General features: G+C 50.6%; 1 protein-coding gene across 2 annotated transcripts; it reads right to left on the bottom strand.

Moving 5' to 3' along the window:
* Positions 1-1918: 1918 nt before the first annotated feature.
* On the bottom strand, positions 1919-22190 carry NADK2 (NAD kinase 2, mitochondrial). Of its 2 annotated transcripts, none has more exons than XM_069745950.1 (12): positions 21837-22190; positions 17333-17421; positions 17098-17186; positions 15609-15690; positions 15343-15426; positions 14945-15081; positions 13969-14050; positions 12379-12522; positions 11956-12011; positions 11293-11346; positions 9383-9506; positions 1919-2428 (listed from the first exon to the last, which is right to left on the bottom strand). In XM_069745950.1, exons 1-12 carry the CDS (start codon positions 22056-22058, stop codon positions 2290-2292), a joined length of 1302 nt encoding a protein of 433 aa, XP_069602051.1. In that variant the 5' UTR covers positions 22059-22190; the 3' UTR covers positions 1919-2289. The 2 variants fall into 2 exon arrangements, with proteins under 2 accessions (XP_069602051.1, XP_069602052.1); XM_069745951.1 differs by having other exon boundaries at positions 12379-12474.
* Between the last annotated feature and the right edge of the window lie 2989 nt (positions 22191-25179).

The raw sequence follows: 25179 nt of genomic DNA, 5'->3' as shown, positions 1-25179 counted from the left end.
TCTCACTGCTCGTACAGTAAAGAATCCATAGTCTCACTGCTCGTAAAGGAATCCATAGCCTCACTGCTCACACAGTAAAGAATCCATAGTCTCACTGCTCGTAAAGGAATCCATAGCCTCACTGCTCACACAGTAAAGAATCCAGTCTCACTGCTCACACAGTAAAGAATCCATAGCCTCACTGCTCGTACAGTAAAGAATCCAGTCTCACTGCTCACACAGTAAAGAATCCATAGTCTCACTGCTCATACAGTAAAGAATCCATAGTCTCACTGCTCACACGGTAAAGAATCCAATCCCTCTGTTCATACGGTAAAGAATCCATAGTCTCACTGCTCGTACAGTAAAGAATTCATAGTCTCACTGCTCACACGGTAAAGAATCCATAGTCTCACTGCTCACACAGTAAAGAATCCATAGTCTCACTGCTCTCACGGTAAAGAATCCATAGTCTCACTGCTCACACAGTAAAGAATCCATAGCCTCACTGCTCGTACAGTAAAGAATCCATAGCCTCACTGCTCGTACAGTAAAGAATCCATAGCCTCACTGCTCGTAAAGGAATCCATAGCCTCACTGCTCACACAGTAAAGAATCCAGTCTCACTGCTCACACAGTAAAGAATCCATAGTCTCACTGCTCGTACAGTAAAGAATCCATAGCCTCACTGCTCGTCCAGTAAAGAATCCAGTCTCACTGCTCACACAGTAAAGAATCCATAGTCTCACTGCTCGTACAGTAAAGAATCCATAGCCTCACTGCTCGTCCAGTAAAGAATCCATAGTCTCACTGCTCATACAGTAAAATAGCTACATCTGTGATGATGAATAAACGTTTTTTCCTCTAGTTGAAGAGGATATCTCCTTTTTATCATTTCAGGCAACCTCATTATAAAGATCTGTGTACTTTCCAGTGATATATTCCGACATTGTGATACGATCGCCCCTCGGTGATAGACAGCAGCAATCCCCACTGACCACCATAACTGTAAGGGGAAGGAGCAGGAAACCTCCCAGGACGTGCAGGGAAGGCGGCTGCTGTCAGGGACACACAACTTTTTGCCCTGCAAGACTTATCGGTACATCCAGTGTCAGGAAGTGGTTAAAGCCAGCGGTGCGGGCTCAGCAACTGGGACTGAAGAATCTGAGCCCAAGGCAAGGAGCCGATGTCCCTTACAGGCAGCCGTTATAGGAGATAAAATGTGGAGACGACTCCTTTAAGTATTAGAACTTTTACTACATAGAGATTAAGGATGATTCACAATAACACAGAAAACCCCTTTCACTCAATGGCGGTGACGTGGACCTGGTGAGGGGGAGCTCTACTAGATTTATTAATATTAATGCAATGATCCTTTTCTTCTGTCCACCGGCGGTGACGTGGACCTGGTGAAGGTGAACATTAGTAGATCTATTAACATTAATGCAATGATCCTTTTCTTCTGTCCACCGGCGGTGACGTGGACCTGGTGAAGGTGAACATTAGTAGATCTATTAACATTGATGCAATGATCCTTTTCTTCTGTCCACCGGGGGTGACATGGACCTGGTGAAGGTGAACATTAGTAGATCTATTAACATTAATGCAATGATCCTTTTCTTCTGTCCACCGGCGGTGACATGGACCTGGTGAAGGTGAACATTAGTAGATCTATTAACATTAATGCAATGATCCTTTTCTTCTGTCCACCGGCGGTGACATGGACCTGGTGAAGGTGAACATTAGTAGATCTATTAACATTAATGCAATGATCCTTTTCTTCTGGCCTGTAGTGGTGACGTGGACCTGGCGAGGGGGAGCACTACTAGATCTATTAACACTTAGTGCAACGATCCTTTTCTTCTGTCCGCCGGCCCCAAACTCATTTATGTCCTATGCAACAAAAGAGAAGACGACCGTGGAAAGAAAACAGCGACCATTCATTTTCGACTCGAGTTATATATTTATCAGGAATTTGTCAGCAGCCAAAATAAACATTTGGTTCAGCCGTAAATTCCACAACGGATTTTGCTAGAAAAAAAAAAAACTTATCAAAGGAAAGTAAAGCTAAAAATCGCCTACTGCAGAATGAACAAGCTGTAAAAATTGCATCCTGTGGCCTTAATACATCATTTCTTTACAAATGTACAACAGTCGCTGATGGCGGTGACAGCAGGTCTCTGTAACAGACGTCACATCTTGTGTGGTTGAACTGATCCCACCTTGCACATTATCTGAGGGTCCTGAGGATATGGGGGGATTAGGACAAGAGGTTCCGCAGTTTTCCTGGAGGTGGAGGTTCCCTGCTGTTCACTCATCCAGAAGCACGGTGCACAGAGCGTCCGCGCCGTCCGTGGATATCGTCACAACTGCACCGTCATTGAATTCAAAAGATGTACCGCCGTCCACCACCATACAAGCGTCCCAACACCGGGACCGCACACTCACCCTGCAACGCAAAACACGACATAAGTCAGTGTGACATTCTCAGTTTTAAGGGCTCCCGTCTATGGGGGTCAGACTACCCCTTATTCCCACATATATACACACCCGTGAAGGTCAAAGGACAGGATCTCCGTGCCAGGAGCTTTTTGAAAATGTCCTAATTATATAGATCATTTGTGTCCAAAATTCTACCCTTATTCTGTCTGCAGTCACCACTAGGGGGAGCTCCCTGTATACAGAGATACATGATAAAATCCTGTCTGCAGCCACCACTAGGGGGAGCTCCCTGTATACAGAGATACATGATAAGATCCTGTCTACAGTCACCACTAGGGGGAGCTCCCTGTATACAGAGATACATGTTAAGATCCTGACTGCAGTCATCACTAGGGGGAGCTCCCTGTATACAGAGATACATGATAAGATCCTGTCTGCAGTCACCACTAGGGGGAGCTCCCTTTATACAGAGATACATGATAAGATCCTGTCTGCAGTCACCACTAGGGGGAGCTCCCTGTATACAGAGATACATGATAAGATCCTGTCTGCAGTCACCACTAGGGGAAGCTACCTGTATACAGAGATACATAAGATCCTGTCTGCAGCCACCACTAGGGGGAGCTCCCTGTATACAGAGATACATGATAAGATCCTGTCTGCAGCCACCACTAGGGGGAGCTCCCTGTATACAGAGATACATGATAAGATCCTGTCTGCAGTCACCACTAGAGGGAGCTCCCTGTATACAGAGATACATGATAAGATCCTGTCTGCAGCCACCACTAGGGGGAGCTCCCTGTATACAGAGATACATGATAAGATCCTGTCTGCAGCCACCACTAGGGGGAGCTACCTGTACACAGAGATACATGATAAGATTATGTCTGCAGACACCACTAGGGGGAGCTCCCTGTATACGGAGCTACATGATAAGATCCTTTCTGCAGTCACCACTAGGGGGAGCTCCCTGTATACAGAGATACATGATAAGATCCTGTCTGCAGCCACCACTAGGGGGAGATCCCTGTATACAGAGATACATGATAAGATCCAGCCTGCAGTCACCACTAGGGGGAGCTCCCTGTATACAGTGATACATGATAAGATCCTGTCTGCAGCCACCACTAGGGGGAGCTACCTGTATACAGAGATACATGATAAGATCCTGTCTGCAGTCACCACTAGGGGGAGCTCCCTGTATATAGAGATACATGATAAGATTCTGTCTGCAGCCACCACTAGGGGGAGCCCCCTGTATACAGAGATACATGATAAGATCCTGTCTGCAGTCACCACTAGGGGGAGCTCCCTGTATACAGAGATACATGATAAGATCCTGTCTGCAGCCACCACTAGGGGGAGCTCCCTGTATATAGAGATACATGATAAGATCCTGTCTGCAGCCACCACTAGGGGGAGCTCCCTGTATACAGAGATACATGATAAGATCCTGTCTGCAGACACCACTAGGGGGAGCCCCCTGTATACAGAGATACATGATAAGATCGTGTCTGCAGACACCACTAGGGGGAGCTCCCTGTATACAGAGACACATAAGATCCTGTCTGCAGTCACCACTAGGGGGAGCTCCCTGTATACAGAGATACATGATAAGATCCTGTCTGCAGCCACCACTAGGGGGAGCCCCCTGTATACAGAGATACATGATAAGATCCTGTCTGCAGTCACCACTAGGGGGAGCTCCCTGTATACAGAGATACATGATAAGATTCTGTCTGCAGCCACCACTAGGGGGAGCCCCCTGTATACAGAGATACATGATAAGATCCTGTCTGCAGCCACCACTAGGGGGAGCTCCCTGTATACAGAGATACATGATAAGATCCTGTCTGCAGACACCACTAGGGGGAGCTCCCTGTTTACAGAGACACATGATAAGATCTTGTCTGCAGGCACCACTAGGGGGAGCTCCCTGTATACAGAGATACATGATAAGATCCTGTCTGCAGTCACCACTAGGGGGAGCTCCCTGTATACAGAGATACATGATAAGATCCTGTCTGCAGACACCACTAGGGGGAGCTCCTTGTATACAGAGACACATAAGATCCTGTCTGCAGTCACCACTAGAGGGAGCTCCCTGTATACAGAGATACATGATAAGATCCTGTCTGCAGCCACCACTAGGGGGAGCTCCCTGTATACAGAGATACATGATAAGATCCTGTCTGCAGACACCACTAGGGGGAGCTCCCTGTTTACAGAGACACATGATAAGATCTTGTCTGCAGGCACCACTAGGGGGAGCTCCCTGTATACAGAGATACATGATAAGATCCTGTCTGCAGCCACCACTAGGGGGAGCTCCCTGTATACAGAGATACATGATAAGATCCTGTCTGCAGCCACCACTAGGGGGAGCTCCCTGTATACAGAGATACATGATAAGATCCTGTCTGCAGCCACCACTAGGGGGAGCTCCCTGTATACAGAGATACATGATAAGATCCTGTCTGCAGCCACCACTAGGGGGAGCTCCCTGTATACAGAGATACATGATAAGATCCTGTCTGCAGCCACCACTAGGGGAAGCTACCTGTATACAGAGATACATGATAAGATCCTGTCTGCAGCCACCACTAGGGGGAGCCCCCTGTATACAGAGATAAATGATAAGATCCTGTCTGCAGACACCACTAGGGGGAGCTCCCTGTATACAGAGACACATGATAAGATCTTGTCTGCAGGCACCACTAGGGGGAGCTCCCTGTATACAGAGATACATGATAAGATCCTGTCTGCAGTCACCACTAGGGGGAGCTCCCTGTATACAGAGATACATGATAAGATCCTGTCTGCAGCCACCACTAGGGGGAGCTCCCTGTATACAGAGATACATGATAAGATCCTGTCTGCAGTCACCACTAGGGGGAGCTCCCTGTATACAGAGATACATGATAAGATCCTGTCTGCAGTCACCACTAGGGGGAGCTCCCTGTATACAGAGACACATAAGATCCTGTCTGCAGTCACTACTAGAGGGAGCTCCCTGTATACAGAGAAACATGATAAGATCCTGTCTGCAGCCACCACTAGGGGGAGCTCCCTGTATACAGAGATACATGATAAGATCCTGTCTGCAGACACCACTAGGGGGAGCTCCCTGTATACAGAGATACATGATAAGATCATGTCTGCAGTCACCACTAGGGGGAGCTCCCTGTATACAGAGATACATGATAAGATCATGTCTGCAGCCTCCACTAGGGGGAGCTCCCTGTATACAGAGATACAGGATAAGATTCTGTCTGCAGCCACCACTAGGGGGAGCTCCCTGTATACAGAGATACATGATAAGATCCTGTCTGCAGCCACCACTAGGGGAAGCTCCCTGTATACAGAGATACATGACAAGATCCTGTCTGCAGCCACCACTAGGGGGAGCTCCCTGTATACAGAGATACATGATAAGATCCTGTCTGCAGTCACCACTAGGGGGAGCTCCCTGTATACAGAGACACATAAGATCCTGTCTGCAGCCACCACTAGGGGGAGCTCCCTGTATACAGAGATACATGACAAGATCCTGTCTGCAGCCACCACTAGGGGGAGCTCCCTGTATGCAGAGATACATGATAAGATCCTGTCTGCAGTCACCACTAGAGGGAGCTCCCTGTATACAGAGATACATGATAAGATCCTGTCTGCAGCCACCACTAGGGGGAGCTCCCTGTATACAGAGATACATGATAAGATCCTGTCTGCAGCCACCACTAGGGGGAGCTCCCTGTATACAGAGATACATGATAAGATCCTGTCTACAGGCACCACTAGGGGGAGCTCCCTGTATACAGAGATACATGATAAGATCCTGTCTACAGGCACCACTAGGGGGAGCTCCCTGTATACAGAGATACATGATAAGATCCTGTCTGCAGTCACCACTAGGGGGAGCTCCCTGTATACAGAGATACATGATAAGATCCTGTCTGCAGCCACCACTAGGGGGAGCTCCTTGTATACAGAGACACATAAGATCCTGTCTGCAGTCACCACTAGAGGGAGCTCCCTGTATACAGAGATACATGATAAGATCCTGTCTGCAGCCACCACTAGGGGGAGCTCCCTGTATACAGAGATACATGATAAGATCCTGTCTGCAGCCACCACTAGGGGGAGCTCCCTGTATACAGAGATACATGATAAGATCCTGTCTGCAGCCACCACTAGGGGAAGCTACCTGTATACAGAGATACATGATAAGATCCTGTCTGCAGCCACCACTAGGGGGAGCCCCCTGTATACAGAGATACATGATAAGATCCTGTCTGCAGCCACCACTAGGGGGAGCCCCCTGTATACAGAGATACATGATAAGATCCTGTCTGCAGACACCACTAGGGGGAGCTCCCTGTATACAAAGATACATGATAAGATTCTGTCTGCAGTCACCACTAGGGGGAGCTCCCTGTATACAGAGATACATGATAAGATCCTGTCTGCAGCCACCACTAGGGGGAGCTCCCTGTATACAAAGATACATGATAAGATCCTGTCTGCAGTCACCACTAGGGGGAGCTCCCTGTATACAGAGAAACATGATAAGATCCTGTCTGCAGTCACCACTAGGGGGAGCTCCCTGTATACAGAGATACATGATAAGATCCTGTCTGCAGTCACCACTAGGGGGAGCTCCCTGTATACAGAGATACATGATAAGGTCCTGTCTGCAGTCACCACTAGGGGGAGCTCCCTGTATACAGAGATACATGATAAGATCCTGTCTGCAGCCACCACTAGGGGAAGCTCCCTGTATACAGAGATACATGATAAGATCCTGTCTGCAGCCACCACTAGGGGGAGCTCCCTGTATACAGAGATACATGATAAGATCCTGTCTGCAGTCACCACTAGGGGGAGCTCCCTGTATACAGAGATACATGATAAGATCCTGTCTGCAGACACCACTAGGGGGAGCTCCTTGTATACAGAGATACATGATAAGATCCTGTCTGCAGCCACCACTAGGGGGAGCTCCTTGTATACAGAGACACATAAGATCCTGTCTGCAGTCACCACTAGGGGGAGCTCCCTGTATACAGAGATACATGATAAGATCCTGTCTGCAGACACCACTAGGGGGAGCTCCTTGTATACAGAGACACATAAGATCCTGTCTGCAGTCACCACTAGAGGGAGCTCCCTGTATACAGAGATACATGATAAGATCCTGTCTGCAGCCACCACTAGGGGGAGCTCCCTGTATACAGAGATACATGATAAGATCCTGTCTGCAGCCACCACTAGGGGAAGCTACCTGTATACAGAGATACATGATAAGATCCTGTCTGCAGCCACCACTAGGGGGAGCCCCCTGTATACAGAGATAAATGATAAGATCCTGTCTGCAGACACCACTAGGGGGAGCTCCCTGTATACAGAGACACATGATAAGATCTTGTCTGCAGGCACCACTAGGGGGAGCTCCCTGTATACAGAGATACATGATAAGATCCTGTCTGCAGTCACCACTAGGGGGAGCTCCCTGTATACAGAGATACATGATAAGATCCTGTCTGCAGCCACCACTAGGGGGAGCTCCCTGTATACAGAGATACATGATAAGATCCTGTCTGCAGTCACCACTAGGGGGAGCTCCCTGTATACAGAGATACATGATAAGATCCTGTCTGCAGTCACCACTAGGGGGAGCTCCCTGTATACAGAGACACATAAGATCCTGTCTGCAGTCACTACTAGAGGGAGCTCCCTGTATACAGAGAAACATGATAAGATCCTGTCTGCAGTCACCACTAGGGGGAGCTCCCTGTATACAGAGATACATGATAAGATCCTGTCTGCAGACACCACTAGGGGGAGCTCCCTGTATACAGAGATACATGATAAGATCATGTCTGCAGTCACCACTAGGGGGAGCTCCCTGTATACAGAGATACATGATAAGATCATGTCTGCAGCCTCCACTAGGGGGAGCTCCCTGTATACAGAGATACAGGATAAGATTCTGTCTGCAGCCACCACTAGGGGGAGCTCCCTGTATACAGAGATACATGATAAGATCCTGTCTGCAGCCACCACTAGGGGAAGCTCCCTGTATACAGAGATACATGACAAGATCCTGTCTGCAGCCACCACTAGGGGGAGCTCCCTGTATACAGAGATACATGATAAGATCCTGTCTGCAGTCACCACTAGGGGGAGCTCCCTGTATACAGAGACACATAAGATCCTGTCTGCAGCCACCACTAGGGGGAGCTCCCTGTATACAGAGATACATGACAAGATCCTGTCTGCAGCCACCACTAGGGGGAGCTCCCTGTATGCAGAGATACATGATAAGATCCTGTCTGCAGTCACCACTAGAGGGAGCTCCCTGTATACAGAGATACATGATAAGATCCTGTCTGCAGCCACCACTAGGGGGAGCTCCCTGTATACAGAGATACATGATAAGATCCTGTCTGCAGCCACCACTAGGGGGAGCTCCCTGTATACAGAGATACATGATAAGATCCTGTCTACAGGCACCACTAGGGGGAGCTCCCTGTATACAGAGATACATGATAAGATCCTGTCTACAGGCACCACTAGGGGGAGCTCCCTGTATACAGAGATACATGATAAGATCCTGTCTACAGGCACCACTAGGGGGAGCTCCCTGTATACAGAGATACATGATAAGATCCTGTCTGCAGTCACCACTAGGGGGAGCTCCCTGTATACAGAGATACATGATAAGATCCTGTCTGCAGCCACCACTAGGGGGAGCTCCTTGTATACAGAGACACATGATAAGATCCTGTCTGCAGCCACCACTAGGGGGAGCTCCCTGTATACAGAGATACATGATAAGATCCTGTCTTATCATGATAGATAGATAGATAGATAGATAGATAGATAGATAGACAGACAGACAGACAGACAGACAGACAGACAGACAGACAGACAGATAGATAGATAGATAGATAACGCTTACTTGGAGGTAAAGCCGCGCTGACGACTGCTGGAAAATACTCTATTTGCGATGGGTTCCCGGACACTGAAAAACATTCTTTGCTCCTCGGGGCTGAATATTAAAGAGTCGTTGTATTCGTTGGTCACTGCGGGGGAAAAAGGAAAACCATTCACTTACAATGGGATACTACAGGAGGAGAAACGGAAAACACACATTTTAAAGGGAAGCTGTGATTTTCTCTAGGCTCAGGAGTCCAGTGGGCGGAGCTAGTGACTGAGCGTGCATACAGGGAGCGTACACACACTGGTCAGTGCCTCCTGCCATGTACCATGGTAAGGACATCAGCACTGAATTATGGCGGCTTTCTTCCACAAACAAATGCCACACCCTGAGCAATGGAGCAGAGCTGTAATACCAGACATCACCCATGAACACGTGTGGCGCTAGCTCTGAAAAACATTCTATCAACTCCTCATCGAACGCTGCTCCGGCCCCTTCACTTTACATGGTTTCCTCTGGTGAACAGCGATCTTCACGTCTGACCACAGATTCTCCATTGGATTAATGTCTGGGCTGTGACTAGTCCACTCCAGAACATTCACACGTTCCCCCTTACACCACTCCAGTGTTGCTGTAGCAGTACGCTTTGGGCCATTGTCTTTTTGGAAGGTGAAGCTCCGCCCCAGTGTCAAATCACTGAGACAGATGGGTTTTTCTCGGCAGGCGCACTGCACATGCGCAAGCCATTTTCTTTCCAGAAGACACCGCAGGCCGGGGATATCACGGGGGGATCCAGGGACACCATAGGTACTGGGGAGGGGAGAATCAGGGGACCCCATTTCTCTCTCTCCTCTGATGAGAGAAATTAAATGGGAAAAAAAATCACACTTTTTTTTTTGCGGTCACCGTTATTAACGGCTATCACAACACTGGGGTCGGTAGAAACCAACCCGAATCATGTTCTCTGGGGTCTCAGCTACCCCCTGTAGCCGAGACCCCGGATAAATTTCGACTGTGGGGGACGCTATACACTTATTTCTCAGCGCTGTCAAAAAGGGGTGCTGAGGCATAAGGACCCTTAACTGCCGCCATTAAATGGCGTATCGGCAATCGTTGAGGGGTTAAATAACCCAACCATGACTTATACTTCTCAATCACTTTGTCCTTCATTTGAGATCTCCTTGGTCTTCGTGGTGGTGTTTGGAGATCTCCTTGGTCTTCGTGGTGGTGTTTGGAGATCTCCTTGGTCTTCGTGGTGGTGTTTGGAGATCTCCTTGGTCTTCGTGGTGGTGTTTGGAGATCTCCTTGGTCTTCGTGGTGGTGTTTGGAGATCTCCTTGGTCTTCGTGGTGGTGTTTGGAGATCTCCTTGGTCTTCGTGGTGTTGTCTGGAGATCTCCTTGGTCTTCGTGGTGGTGTTTGGAGATCTCCTTGGTCTTCGTGGTGGTGTCTGGAGATCTCCTTGGTCTTCGTGGTGGTGTTTGGAGATCTCCTTGGTCTTCGTGGTGGTGTTTGGAGATCTCCTTGGTCTTCGTGGTGGTGTTTGGAGATCTCCTTGGTCTTCATTGTGGTGTTTGCAGATCTTCTTGTTCTTCATGTTGTATATACCGACAGACATGTGACAGATTACACACAGGGGGACGTCCTGTCACGAAGCATGGGACTTCTGAAGGGAATTGCTTGCACCAGAAATTGTTAGGGGCTTCATCGCAAAAGCGGTGAATACTTATGTACATGCCAATTTTTAGTTTTTTGATCCAGTAAATTTAATTTACACCTACATTTTTCACACTTCACTAACTTAGTCTATTTAGTGCTGATGCATCACACACAAATTGGATTCCTAAATTAGGCACACGGGTTGTAATGTAACAAAATAGGTAAAAATCCAATGGGATGAATACTTTCTCAAGTGACTGTATAGAAAACTCACCTTGCTGTATCAGGTCGCTGTCCAGAGTCCGGTTCACAATATTATAATATTTCACTATAAAAAAATTTAAAAAAAAAGTTTGATTAAAGCAAATGTCGTGTATTTAATTCCGTCAGTATTCTGTAATATTCTGATGACTCTGCACATCCTGACACAGTCTATACAGCAAAGCTGATAAGCCACACAAAGGGTGAGGAAGAGATGAAGTCTGGGGGAGGGCTGTATACAGAGTATTGTAAAAAATATAGTGCTACTATCCTTCAAAATCTAAACCTCCAGCAGTGCAATACAGCCATCACTTACCATTTCACCCTCTAATGATAACTCTGTTCAACCTGTCTGAGTCTACACAGTAGAGCCGTCAAGTGAGCCACTCAAAATGGGAAAAAGTGATGGGTACAGGAAGTCCCCAAGAGACCTGCATACAAAGCCTTATCTCCGGGAAAGGGCTCGACCCCCCTCCGGGAAAGGACACAGCCCCCAGTGAGCTCTACTCAGACTTCAAGAGACCAGTCCAGGTGACGACCGGCTGAGGCTGCCAGAGAGAAAGCCAAGGGGGTGTAAAGCCGTCATTAGGGTAAAAGTGGGGGAATGTGGGGAATCTAAGGCGTAAGTCTGTGCATGACATTATAAAGAAGCTGAGTCTACAGGGACGACACTCACCAACGTGCAGTATTTCTTCCACCGTCTGTGGCGCCATCTTGTTTATGTTGTAAGACCTATAAAACCAAGAATATACAGCTCTGACTCCTATATATCTTGTATACAAGGTGTATATAGAGCGCCAAATGTAGTGCTATGGAAAAGCTGGGTAACACTATGGGACATTTTCATCCATTTTCACCCAGTTGTCTGCCCCCCCCCTGCACATAGCGCTTCATTGTCACTGCAGCTGCATCTCCCTCCTCCTCCTCCTCTAGGTTTTTGAGAAATGAAGGTTATGAACATTTTGTTAAAGGGGAACCAACGACCGCCTGCTGCTCTCCTCCGACACTGGAGGCCGCCTATACACAGAGTCAGAGGGTGGCAGCGGTCCCCTCCTTGGTCTACAGCGATCGCTGGCAGCCAACTATTCCCAGACGTTACCAGGCTTTCGATCCTGTCCCAGTGCAAACGTTCAGTCCTGAGCTCTTCTGCTTCTCCCAGGGCCCGTCGTCCACTGAGATCTCGTAGTAGGACGCCCTATGAAGCGAGAAGGTAAAACGAGGTTTGCAGAATTTATAGTTCGCCCTAAATGAGACAGAACATAAGTGTGTATCAGGGGGACTAACCTCACAGCTGAGGGGTCACATGGAGAGTAAATTACAATACAGCAGGGCAGAGAAGCCGAAGTCAGAAAGTCTGTGCAACAACCGAATAATGAGGGTATTTAAAGGGAAACTTCAGGCAAATTTCCAGTATCACTAAAATTCATCTATGAGGGTCATGTGACACATCGGGATCATTAATTATTTTACTCCTGGTCCCTGAAAAGCGATTTACAAAGCTGCTCTGTAACTTACAAAACAGGAAGTGATGACTGCTGCATGTTCCTGGATGTGTCAAACCACGCCTCCAAGTGACATCACTTCCTGCTCTGCAGCGATTGGCTGAGGCAGCATCACACAAGACTTCCTGCTCTGCAGCGATTGGCTGAGGCAGCATCACACAAGACTTCGTGCTCTGCAGCGATTGGCTGAGGCAGCATCACACAAGCTTTCCTGCTCTGCTCGCCACTGCAAAAACTTTGCACGTGACACCAGTCATACTTTGAGCTCTTTGCTTTCTGTGAGAAGTCTGTGTGATACATCCTCAGCCAATGGCTGTAGAGCAGGAAGTTAGTAAGAAGCAGCATCAGCCAATGGCTGCAGAGCAGGAAGTCAATGAGGAGCAGCTTCATCAAATGGTGCAGATCAGGAAGTTAGTGAGGAGCAGCTTCAGCCAATGGCTGCAGAGCAGGAAGTCAATGAGGAGCAGCTTCGGCCAATGGCTGCAGAGTTGGAAGTCAATGAGGAGCGGCCTCAGCCAATGGCTGCAGAGCAGGAAGTCAATGAGGAGCAGCTTCGGCCAATGGCTGCAGAGTTGGAAGTCAATGAGGAGCGGCCTCAGCCAATGGCTGAAGAGCAGGAAGTTAGTGAGGAGCAGCTTCAGCCAATGGCTGCAGAGCAGGAAGTCAATGAGGAGCAGCTTCGGCCAATGGCTGCAGAGTAGGAAGTCAATGAGGAGCGGCCTGAGCCAATGGCTGCAGATCGGGAAGTTCGTGAGGAGCAGCTTCAGCCAATGGCTGCAGAGCAATGAATGGGGCACTATTTTGGTATTTTTCGCTATGTATGGAGGAACCAGAGTTTATCTTCCGCAGTCCTGTAATGTAACGTGACCACAGCGGCTCCATCTTGCTAATTATGAAAATTTGTCCGGAGTTTCTCAATAAACACTGAGGTGAATCGTTGCTGTAGATGTAAAGTGCAGAGCAAAGAATAAAGCAACAGGGGTTTCAGTGAAGAATAAGATCTTTCCCTTTCAGATGGGGGGAGACCATGAATGAAAGCATCGGAAGCCTTGCAGAGAACAGCGGAGTGCGGGCTGCCACAATGTCACAGCCCAGAATAACAGCAGAGAACAGGACATGCTCAGACGATGCACCCCAACAGCCCTGTGCACAAGCCCCAAACATCGAGCAAAGGCCGGCGATGGTACCTGGAGGACAGAGACTCCCCGATAAACACTTCATTCAATGCTCTTACGGGCAGCAGGTGGGGCCCCGAAACAGTCGCAGATGCTGGGGAACAAAAACCAGAAGGTGAATAAACCCACGACAGACATTGTGCAGTCACAGAGTGCAGGCTGCTGCACGCGACACTGGTACTCCGTGTTCACACGCACGGTTAACGCTGCTGTTTTTGTGCAGAAAATCTGACGCATTTAACGGTTTAAGCAAAGTGGATGTGATTAGATGAAAACGTCTGCCCCGCTGCGTTCTAAGACGCTGGCGATCGGTGCGTTTCTGGTGCACTTTTTACTATAAGTTTATATGAGGAGCCGGAAAAAAAAAATGCAGCTATGTTTTTAGTGCAGAATCCCAGTGTTTGTGCTCTAAAAACACGCAAGAAAATGTGTACAGAAAACGAAAAAAAAAAAAAAAAAGCCGTAATCAGAGTAATTTCGGTGCAGGCACTATCGAAAGGCTACATGGGAAAACAAAAAGCAATGGTCGTAGTTGGCACATAGCCCTGGGAGACAGAACATAACGATCCTTCTGGCCCCATGCAGCCTTGCTGGCCAATAAACAACCACAATTCGAGCTGGTTAATGGGAAGAAACACTAAACCAAAATTATTTTTTTACGGTATATGCAGCGGTGCAGACAAAGCTAGGGCCGTTTCGCACTGCCTGATGCTTCCTCTGGCCTTCAGAACGCCAGAGGAAGCATCAGATGTCGCGAAACGACCACGACCTTTGTACGCGTCTCCACTGCTCCTGCTGGAATTAGCAACATCGGTGAGCGCTGCAGTTTTTTCCTTCACCTTTATTGGTGGACGACTAATACTGTAAGTCATCCCTAGCCCTACTTTTATCACTGAAGTCCCTTCTGCGTGAATTACAACATATCCACTGACATTTTTTGTGTTCCCAGCCTTGTGCAGTGTCAAGTACAGCCGATTCTTCACCTTACTTTGCTCTGGATGACCTCCGGCACTATGGGCCTTGCTGTGCTGTTCCAGGCTCAGTTGCTGCTCGTGTAGGTCTACGGGTGTGAGGTTTATTCCGGTGCCTTCCAGGAACAGTCTGATCCGCTGACGCCACTGCCACCTAAAAAAAGTAAAAGAAATATCCTGAGGTCACCTTCATACGAACTGACCAGGTCTGGGCAATGCCCTAAAGCAGCGATTGGAGCTTGGCTCCGGTCGCTGCTGTTACCGGCAGGTGCCGGCTGTGTAACACAGCACTTCAGCCGGCTCCATATACCTGTGCAATGTATGTACGGCGGATGTCAGGAAGGGGTTAATTGGCTCAGACTTTGCAGCACGTCGTAAATGAGAGAAACCTCTGTCAATTTGTCAAGAATATTACCTGAACTCACCGCGATAAAGCTTATGCAGAGCTTCGGGGAAGGAGCGAGTGTACCGCACCGGTAGGCAGAGGTGTCCTTCAGATCTGGGGGAGATAAAACACATAAGAGGTAGATTACTGATCGGGTAATGTGAACAACGGCTACAGGCACAGCCCAATCTTCAGATCTACGGAGGTCTCCCCATTCTGAGCCATCACTGCCTATTACTGAGCGTTTTATAGGTTTCTGCTTGCTCAGCATTCACCTGACAGTCACGTCTCGTTACCTCTCCGGATCGGTGTTCACTCCGATCACTGGCTTGGACTTGTCCAGCACTTTACTAGCAGCGAGGAGCATCGTCCCGTCCCCTAACGAAAAAAAGAAAAAAAATACAATAAATTGTGGTGCAGAAATGCACGCATGCACCACTTGTTTAAAGGGGTGGTCCAGTACAGAAAACATTTTTATATACTCCATTAGCAAATAGAGGAGGGATCATTATCTCAAAACTCTGGAGGACCCCACAGGCATTGATAAGAATTAACACTGTGTAATGCCTCATTTCTCCTATGGGGGTGCTGTAGGGAAACTGAACAGTTCCTGCTAGGCGATCACATAAAAGTGGACGTCTCATCCTTTCGTCAGGAGTGCATCGCTGCCCTCGCGCCGCGCACCTCCAGCGGACGCCCTCGCGCCGCGCACCTCCAGCGGACGCCCTTCGCGACGCGCACCTCCAGCGGACGCCCTTCGCGACGCGCACCTCCAGCGGACGCCCTTCGCGACGCGCACCTCCAGCGGACGCCCTTCGCGACGCGCACCTCCAGCGGACGCCCTTCGCGACGCGCACCTCCAGCGGACGCCCTTCGCGACGCGCACCTCCAGCGGACGCCCTTCGCGACGCGCACCTCCAGCGGACGCCCTTCGCGACGCGCACCTCCAGCGGACGCCCTTCGCGACGCGCACCTCCAGCGGACGCCCTTCGCGACGCGCACCTCCAGCGGACGCCCTTCGCGACGCGCACCTCCAGCGGACGCCCTTCGCGACGCGCACCTCCAGCGGACGCCCCTCGCGACGCGCACCTCCAGCGGACGCCCTTGCGACGCGCACCTCCAGTGGACGCCCTCGCGCCGCGCACCTCCAGCGGACACCCTCGCGACGTGCACCACGTCAGCCATTATTGCCTTTTGGATGCATTTTGTAGTCCATCACCAGGTCCTCATGTGGCCACATGATCTGCTCTCGAATAATCAAGCTTCTGTTTTGCATTTTTGCGCGTGTAGGGGAGCGGAGGGCGCCAATCGGGCAGGTGCAGCCGTGACCCCATTTCTAGGGGGTCAGGCCAGGTGACATCTCACGTACAATCACTTGGCTCACTCCCTAAATATGTCGTGTTGTGAAATGCTGCTGTCAAGTGCTCGGTTGCATTTTGTGCCGCTTTGTGTTTTTTGGCAGATCACACCAAGGTCAGGGGACGAGGCCGATCCTGTGACACGGATCTGACAGGGGGTGAGAGGCCTGGGACGTGCGTCTCCTACAGGGACAATGCTCCCTGGGAAAAGGGCATGCGAATTAGCTCTCCTCCTTGAGGATAAAGCTGAGCAATAACAAGGGATGTGAACCCCAAACCAAGGAGGGCTACACGGCCATATACTGACGCTTTTGGTAGATATTACACCCAGGGGGTCCAGAACACGCCCTATGCCCAGATTGTGCCCCTTTAAGACCGAGCGACGATGCTGTAAAAGTCGCTCTATCAGTGCAGTATAAATCTGTACCTCCTGCGGAGATGACGGCGTCGGCCCATCGCACCGTCTCCTCGTCGTAGTCTCTCCTCCTCACCACCCGCACGTCGATGCCTTCATTCCTGCAAGAAAACAAGCGATCGCATAAATCACTGCAGAGCCGAGATCGTCTGAGCGGGAGCCGCACTTTCTTAGATGCTCTGGACGTCCTCTCCATGCATGAGTCAGTAATGAGGGCAGCGCATATTCGGGGGCAGGAGACACCGACCTGAGACTCTGCACCACGTGCTCCACGTTCTCCGAGTGAATGTTGTGTCGCTGTAACAGGCCGTTGTAGCTGGAGCCTTTCAGGGCGAGCTGGAGAAGGAAAGAGGCGACACTGAGTATAAGGATCACACGGGAGCATCAGCCGGAGCTGGAATCATAGCGCTGCACACTGAGAAAGGAGCAAACGTTAGAGATGTCATTTAGCACCGGCCCTTTCAATGAGTGAAGATTTATTAAGCCACCGGGGATGAGCCACGAATGACGGGGTTAAACATGGATGAACACAACATAATCCTGAAGAGTATTATGTCTGGGCGCCCGGTGTGACACTCAGGGGGAGATTAAACCGTCTGCAGGAACTGGTGTCGACCCGCACAACCCAGGAGTACAGTCAAGAGAATTCTGGAGGAGCAGAGAGCAGTGCATGCCGGAGGTGTGGGGAGCAGGGTGCACCGGAGGAGCGGAGGATAGTACAGCACCGCGGGTACAGGAGGAGCGGAGGATAGTACAGCACCGGGTGTACCAGAGGAGCGGAGGATAGTACAGCACCGGGGGTACAGGAGAAGCGGAGGATAGTACAGCACCGGGATTACAGGAGGAGAGGATAGTACAGCACTGGGTGTACAGGAGGAGCGGAGGATAGTACAGCACCAGGTGTACAGGAGGAGCAGAGGATAGTACAGCACCAGGTGTACAGGAGGAGCGGAGGATAGTACAGCACCGGGTGTACAGGAGGAGCGGAGGATAGTACAGCACTGGGTGTACCAGAGGAGCGGAGGATAGTACAGCACTAGGTGTACAGGAGGAGCGGAGGATAGTACAGCACTGGGTGTACCAGAGGAGCGGAGGATAGTACAGCACCGGGTGTACAGGAGGAGCGGAGGATAGTACAGCACCGGGTGTACCAGAGGAGCGGAGTACAGCACCGGGTGTACCAGAGGAGCGGAGGATAGTACAGCATCGGGTGTACCGGAGGAGCGGAGGATAGTACAGCACTGGGTGTACAGGAGGAGCGGAGGATAGTACAGCACTGGGTGTACAGGAGGAGCGGAGGATAGTACAGCACTGGGTGTACAGGAGGAGCGGAGGATAGTACAGCAGAGGATAATACAGCACAAAGTGTCAGAGGACAGGGCAGCACAGGGAATGATGCATTATTCGGCAGCCTCCTGCACCTTGCACACTCCTGGGCGAGCAGCTGCTCTCGTCTTGCTGGGCTTCCTTGGCGTCCCCTCCCCCTCTCCCAGTTAGAGACCTGATGACAAGTTCACTTTAAGAGTGCACAGATTTGGGGGTGAGCAGTGCAGCCCCGCACGTCTGTGTGCAGGGAAGTGAATGGTGTCATACGGGGCTGGTCAGATCTCAGGAGCCGGCGTCACCGAGAACAGGAGCCGACTTCTATCCAAGTCCATGGAAACTGCAGTTATATTCCCCTGACCCCTGGAGGGGTGTGAGCGGTTCCTAATGTCTGCAGTAAGGAGCCCACCCCTGGCAGAATCCACCTATTTGGGCATATAACCAGTACAACTTGTTCTGGGCACTTTGCTTTCTCTGCCCCCTCTTGGCACAGAACCTGACATCTCCAGAGCAGCGCTCCGGACAGAGCAGGAATCCGGACACTGAACAAAGATAAAGGAGCAGAATCCCCCAAATAGTTACAATGATTCCGAAAAGTCCCATAGAAGTGTATGATTCTGTGTGTGGCCCCTGAGCCTGGGACATGATGGAGGGGCCACAGCACTTGCAGGGTAGGGATTAGACATTGCAGATGGGTCTTGCGGGTGGGTGGATGGTGAGTGCACGCCATGGCGGTGACTTTCTACACTAAGCATCCCCCACCACACACAACTTTCATATGATTCCCAAACCCTCCCCCACCATCAACTCTTTTTCCCGCAGAAACTTAATTATAGCACGATAATGTATTTTTACGATGGGGTGTCTTAGGGAAACAAATAACAATAAAAAACATTAACTTTTTTCATTACCATTCCAGTCACCCCCACCCCCCCCCCCCCCAAAAAAAAAAAAAAAGAATTACCGAACACGTAAATGTAGAACTAATAAAATATTATAGTGGCTATCGCGTATGGAGCACGGATGTTGAAAAAATATATACTGTATATATATTTTTTTACATATCTAAGTGCAGAATTTTAGTTATTTTATCCCTCCCGCCCCAAAAATGGAAAAGTTGTACAGACACCATAATGGGGGCGATAAAGGAAAAAGAAAAAAAGGTTGTGTCTACTAGCAGTCACCCATTTCTCAGCTCTTTTGGTCGTCCCTGGCGGATGCTCTATTTTCAGCTCTGGTGTTGTCCCTCTCTCGGCCCCAGCGGTCATCCCTCTCTCAGCGGTCGCCCTGTGCTCGGCCCTAGCAGTCGCCCAATTCTCAGCTCTGGTGGTCGTCCATATCTTGGCCCCGGCGGTTGCCCCAGTCTCAGTGGTCGCCCATATCTCTATCTCGGCGGTTGCCCATCTCTCAGCTCTGTTGGTCGTCAATATCTCGGCCCCGGCAGTCACCCCAGTCTCAGAGGTCGCCCTATTCTCGGCCATGGCGGTCACCCCGTTCTCAGTCCTGGTGGTCGTCCACATCTCGGCCCCAGCAGTCGTCCATCTCTCAGCTCTGGTGGTCATCCATATCTCAGTCTCTACGGTCGCCCATTTCTCAGCTCTGGTGGTCGTCCATATCTTGGCCCCAGCGGTTCCCCAGTCTCAGTGGTCGCCCATTTCTCAGCTCTGCTGATCGTCCATATCTCAGTCCTGGTGGTCATCCACATCTAGGCCCCGGCAGTCGTCCATCTCTCAGCTCTGGTGGTCATCCATATCTCGGTCCAGGCAGTTGCCCATTTCTCAGCTCTGGTGGTCGCCCATTTCTCAGCTCTGGTGGTCGCCCATTTCTCAGCTCTGGTGGTCATCCATATCTCGGTCCAGGCAGTTGCCCATTTCTCAGCTCTGGTGGTCGCCCATTTCTCAGCTCTGGTGGTCGCCCATTTCTCAGCTCTGGTGGTTGTCCATTTCTCAGCTCTAGTGGTAGTCCATATCTCGGCCCCAGCGGTTCCCCAAGTCTCAGTGGTCGCCCCGTTCTAGGTCCCGGCGGTCGCCCATTTCTAAGCTCTAGTGGTTGTCCATATCTCGGCCCCAGCCGTCCCCCAGTCTCAGAATTCACCCCGTTCTAGGCCCCGGCGGTCGCCCATTTCTCAGCTCTAGTGGTAGTCCATATCTCGGTCCCCCAGTCTCAGCGGTCGCCCATTTCTCAGCTCTAGTGGTCGTCCATATCTCAGTCCCCCAGTCTCAGCGGTCACCCCGTTCTAGGCCCCGGCGGTCGCCCATTTCTCAGCTCTAGTGGTCGTCCATATCTTGGCCCCAGCGGTCCCCCAGTCTCAGCGGTCACCCCGTTCTAGGCCCCGGCGGTCGCCCATTTCTCAGCTCTAGTGGTAGTCCATATCTCGGTCCCCCAGTCTCAGCGGTCACCCCGTTCTAGGTCCCAGTGGTCGCGCATTTCTCAGCTCTAGTGGTTGTCCATATCTTGGCCCCAGCGGTCCCCCAGTCTCAGTTGTCACCCTGTTCTAGGCCCCGGCGGTCGCCCATTTCTCAGCTCTAGTGGTTGTCCATATCTTGGCCCCAGTGGTCCCCCAGTCTCAGAGTTCACCCCGTTCTAGGCCCCGGCGGTCGCCCATTTCTCAGCTCTAGTGGTAGTCCATATCTCGGTCCCCCAGTCTCAGCGGTCACCCCGTTCTAGGTCCCAGTGGTCGCGCATTTCTCAGCTCTAGTGGTAGTCGATATCTCGGTCCCCCAGTCTCGGCGTTCTAGGCCCCGCGGCGGTCGCCCATTTCTCAGCTCTAGTGGTCGTCCATATCTTGGCCCCAGCGGTCCCCCAGTCTCAGCGGTCGCCCGTTCTAGGCCCCGCCGGTCGCCCATTTCTCAGCTCTAGTGGTCGTCCATATCTTGGCCCCAGCGGTCCCCCAGTCTCAGTGGTCACCCCGTTCTAGGCCCCGGCGGTCGCCCATTTCTCAGCTCTAGTGGTCGTCCATATCTTGGCCCCAGCGGTCCCCCAGTCTCAGTGGTCACCCCGTTCTAGGCCCCGGCGGTCGCCCATTTCTCAGCTCTAGTGGTCGTCCATATCTTGGCCCCAGCGGTCCCCCAGTCTCAGTGGTCACCCCGTTCTAGGCCCCGGCGGTCGCCCATTTCTCAGCTCTAGTGGTAGTCCATATCTCGGTCCCCCAGTCTCAGCGGTCACCCCGTTCTAGGTCCCAGTGGTCGCGCATTTCTCAGCTCTAGTGGTAGTCGATATCTTGGTCCCCCAGTCTCGGCGTTCTAGGCCCCGGCGGTCGCCCATTTCTCAGCTCTAGTGGTCGTCCATATCTTGGCCCCAGCGGTCCCCCAGTCTCAGTGGTCACCCCGTTCTAGGCCCCGGCGGTCGCCCATTTCTCAGCTCTGCTGATCGTCCATATCTCAGTCCTGGTGGTCGTCCCACAGCGCCCCCGGAGGCTCCCCACTCACCAGCTCCCGCAGCTCGTCCTCGGACAGCCCGGAGGACCGGTACCGCTGCTGCTCGAACTCATAGCGGCTGGTCTTGGTCACCACGGCCACTCTCTCCGGTCTGAAGCCTCCGCCCGGGTCACTGGGCCGCGTGCACACCCGCCTCTGGTGGAAAGCAGCGGGCGCCCGGCGGGTGAGGCGCCCAGAGCAGCCGGCGCACAGGAGGACCCGGCACGAGCTCATGGGTCACCGGAAAGCACCGGGCGCTGCTGCAGGCTCCGGCCGTAGACTTCCGGTTTACGGAGGGTGCAGGAGAGGTGACCCGCCCCGGCCGCTGCTGCTGGGCTGCTCCTCCCTGCTCCTGAGTGCAGAGAGCCGGCGGCGCCGGAGGAGGAGGTCATTCATCACCGCCTTGTCCCCGGCTCTGGACGTCGGCCGCCATTTTCTTGTAGACCAATGTCTCCCGCAGAGCACGCATGTTGCCGGATTACTGCGCCGTTTTTGCACCATTTGACCAAGGCTTGGAGTATGCAGCATTTGCTTCTTCAGTTGTTTTTTTTAACATTGTTATTGATAGTATTTTGTAGTATGTACAGCTTTTTATTGCTCCTGTTTTAGGTTCTGGGGGAGGGGTGGCGACCAAAAACGGGCACACTGACACCGCTGCTACGCCTAGCAAGAGCAACAAGTGTGGCGGTGACCAAAAACGGACACACCGACACCGCTGCTACACACAGCAAGAGCGAAAAGTGTGGCGGCAACCCAAAACGGGCACACTGACACCGCTGCTACGCACAGCAAGAGCGAAAAGTGTGTCGGCAACCAAAAACGGGCACACCAACACAACTGCTACGTCCAGCAAGAGCAACAACTGCGGTGGCGACCAAAAACGGGCACACCGACACAACTGCTACTGTCGGGGTCGTCACGACAATACCCTTCATCCACCAGTCATTCCAAATCAGATTAAAGCACTGGTACCGGATAAGAATGAGTCAGACAAAATGCTAGTTCAAACTCATTGCATGCTCGTACTTCCACACATAGTGGGAACGTCACAGCAACTGAACTTTATTTCCTAATACACAACACTACATGATCTATTGGGGGAAGGTGTGCAGAGGGCGGGGATAGGCAGGGGTTAAGCAATGTATCTAGTATTCAGTCCTTCTGATTGGCTCTGACGTCATCTGATGAATCTTCCTTTGTCCACATCTTGTCCACATCGCTTTAAGTATCATTTCCAGAGAAATGATACTTGTCCTTCTGGAATGTGTAACTTACTTCTTCAGCCGAGTGAAAGTGGGGCAAAGGTGAATACTGGCAGCCATCTTAAATACAATTACATATGCATTGGCAAGTATAAAGGGAAAAACTTATTGTTTCACAGCATAAGAATATATAAAAGTACAAAAGTGTATAAAGATGTATATTTTCACCTTGACAATCCCCCCTAAACACTAAGTTTTTCCCTAAAAAGAAAGATCCTTCGAGACTGTCCATGTGATGGGGAAAGGGGAGGTGGATTTCTTCATCCAGACACCTCAGAAGCTCTCCCCTTGTGAGAGGTATCCAGGCAGCTGAACCCTTCACTAGCTTCACATGGAGTTCTCCTGCTGTCCCTAAACTAAATCTCTTAGCATCATCTGAGAGTAAAGGGTATTGTCTATCTTCTTGAGGGGGACGTACTTAGGGATCTCCCCTGGATCAGTGCCATCATACTCTGGTGGGTCTACTTCTTGGTTGAGGAAGGTGACAGTCGGAGTTGCCTCAGTGACGGGGCCGGCTCCAGGTTTTTGAGGGCCCTGGGCGAAAGAGTCTCAGTGGGCCCCCCCTTTAACACATACCCCGATTCATGATCGCATATAAACACAGCCATGTAGTATATAACACTGCCCACGTAGTATATAGCAGCCCACGTAGCATATAGCAGCCCACATAGTATATAGCAGTGCCACTCACTCATGCACTGGTAGGACTAGGAGCTCCTCCTGAATCTGCCTCATAACTTCAGCAGCAGGGCAGCCAGCCAGGGGCGGAGACAGAGCAGAGAACGTGCTCTCTCCACCCACAAACAATGTCATGCTGGCTGCCTTCTCTTAACCCCTATGTGTGCCTGCCTGGCTGCACTGACTGAGTGAGAAGATGCTTGTGTCAGAGCTGGCACATAGGGGTTAAGAGAAGGCAGCCAGCAGTGACTTTGTAGGCGGAGAGAGCATGTTCTCCTGCTCTGCTCTCCCAGCTGTATCTATGACAGCATGAGTGGGCCCCCCTCTCTCCCCAGGGCCCCGGCATTTGCCCGCTGTGCCGGGTGCTGACGCCGGCCCTGCTCAGTGATAACCTTTTTATACAGGGGAATAACACAACAGAGGATTATCGATCCAACTACAAGAAGGGCAATCGGTACCAGACAAGCTTGTTGAAAGAATCCTTTCAGCCCACCCAACCAACCGGAAAAGAAAAATGTGTCTACTCCAGCATTAGTTTTTAATTCTGCTGCTAACCCATTTATCTTTTTAAGGGCTATCATGGTCTTTCCATTTACCCCAGAGTTCTGAGGGATATAGGTACAACATTCCTCTCCCACCATCCCACAGACTCCTCCTTTCTCAGATAAGATCATATCAAGGGCTAGTCGGTTCTGGAGGGTCATTCTAGTGTTAGGGCCCAACTCCTCAACTATACCTTGGAAAGCATCACAGATAAAATTGACAAACCTTTGTTCACTGTAATATATGTAATTGATCCAATCAACATTTTTATTAATCTGCACATGTGGATTAATGAAACAAAGCCAGCATAGATCTGGTTCTGGGCTTTAAATTGGTCAGGCACCCCCCTTGGCACTCCAATGCCATCGACATATACCAATGGATCTTCTTCATAACTCATGTGGAGCTGATTGAGACTTCTCCTCCTTCTGGTATATTCATCAGGTGTCTCCGGATCCCAAGGTAAAATCTTGAACTGCACAGCTAGTTTAACAAGGGTACATTGACCTGTCCAGGTATTAGGCAACCTAGGAAGGAGCTTACCATCTCCACATAACCAATAAATATCGTACATATACTGTGTATGATTAGCTAGCAAGTCAGTATCCAGGGAACTGTTCTCTTTACAGAAACCTGTCTCGAAGACCCCTACTGGTGTACCTGTAGTGTCGTGGGAATTATAGCAGGTATAATTATCAGCTAATACGGTTATTCCCCCTGGGACCTTTAGTTTAGGTGCTTCATGAATTAGTGGGACATAATCTGAGCAATCAGTGGACTTTAGACCCCTCAACAGATTCATAACACAGGCAGTGGTATTGTCATCAGGAAAAAACAATGCATGTGTGTATAGATGTGTATTCGCTGCAGCA

This window comes from Ranitomeya imitator, chromosome 1 (genome assembly GCF_032444005.1).
Source record: "Ranitomeya imitator isolate aRanImi1 chromosome 1, aRanImi1.pri, whole genome shotgun sequence".
NCBI lineage: Eukaryota > Metazoa > Chordata > Amphibia > Anura > Dendrobatidae > Ranitomeya > Ranitomeya imitator.
This window is presented reverse-complemented; position numbering and strand designations above follow the sequence as displayed.

Excerpts from the sequence above, each read along its gene's own strand:
- NADK2 (XM_069745950.1), bottom strand. The coding sequence starts at position 22,058 with ATGAGCTCGTGCCGGGTCCTCCTGTGCGCCGGCTGCTCTGGGCGCCTC. Across the intron at positions 17,422-21,836 it reads AGGACGAGCTGCGGGAGCTG|CTCGCCCTGAAAGGCTCCAG; the intron begins GTGAGTGGGGAG and ends TTCCTTCTCCAG. Across the intron at positions 12,523-13,968 it reads GGGGAGTCTCTGTCCTCCAG|GGCGAACTATAAATTCTGCA; the intron begins GTACCATCGCCG and ends TGTCTCATTTAG.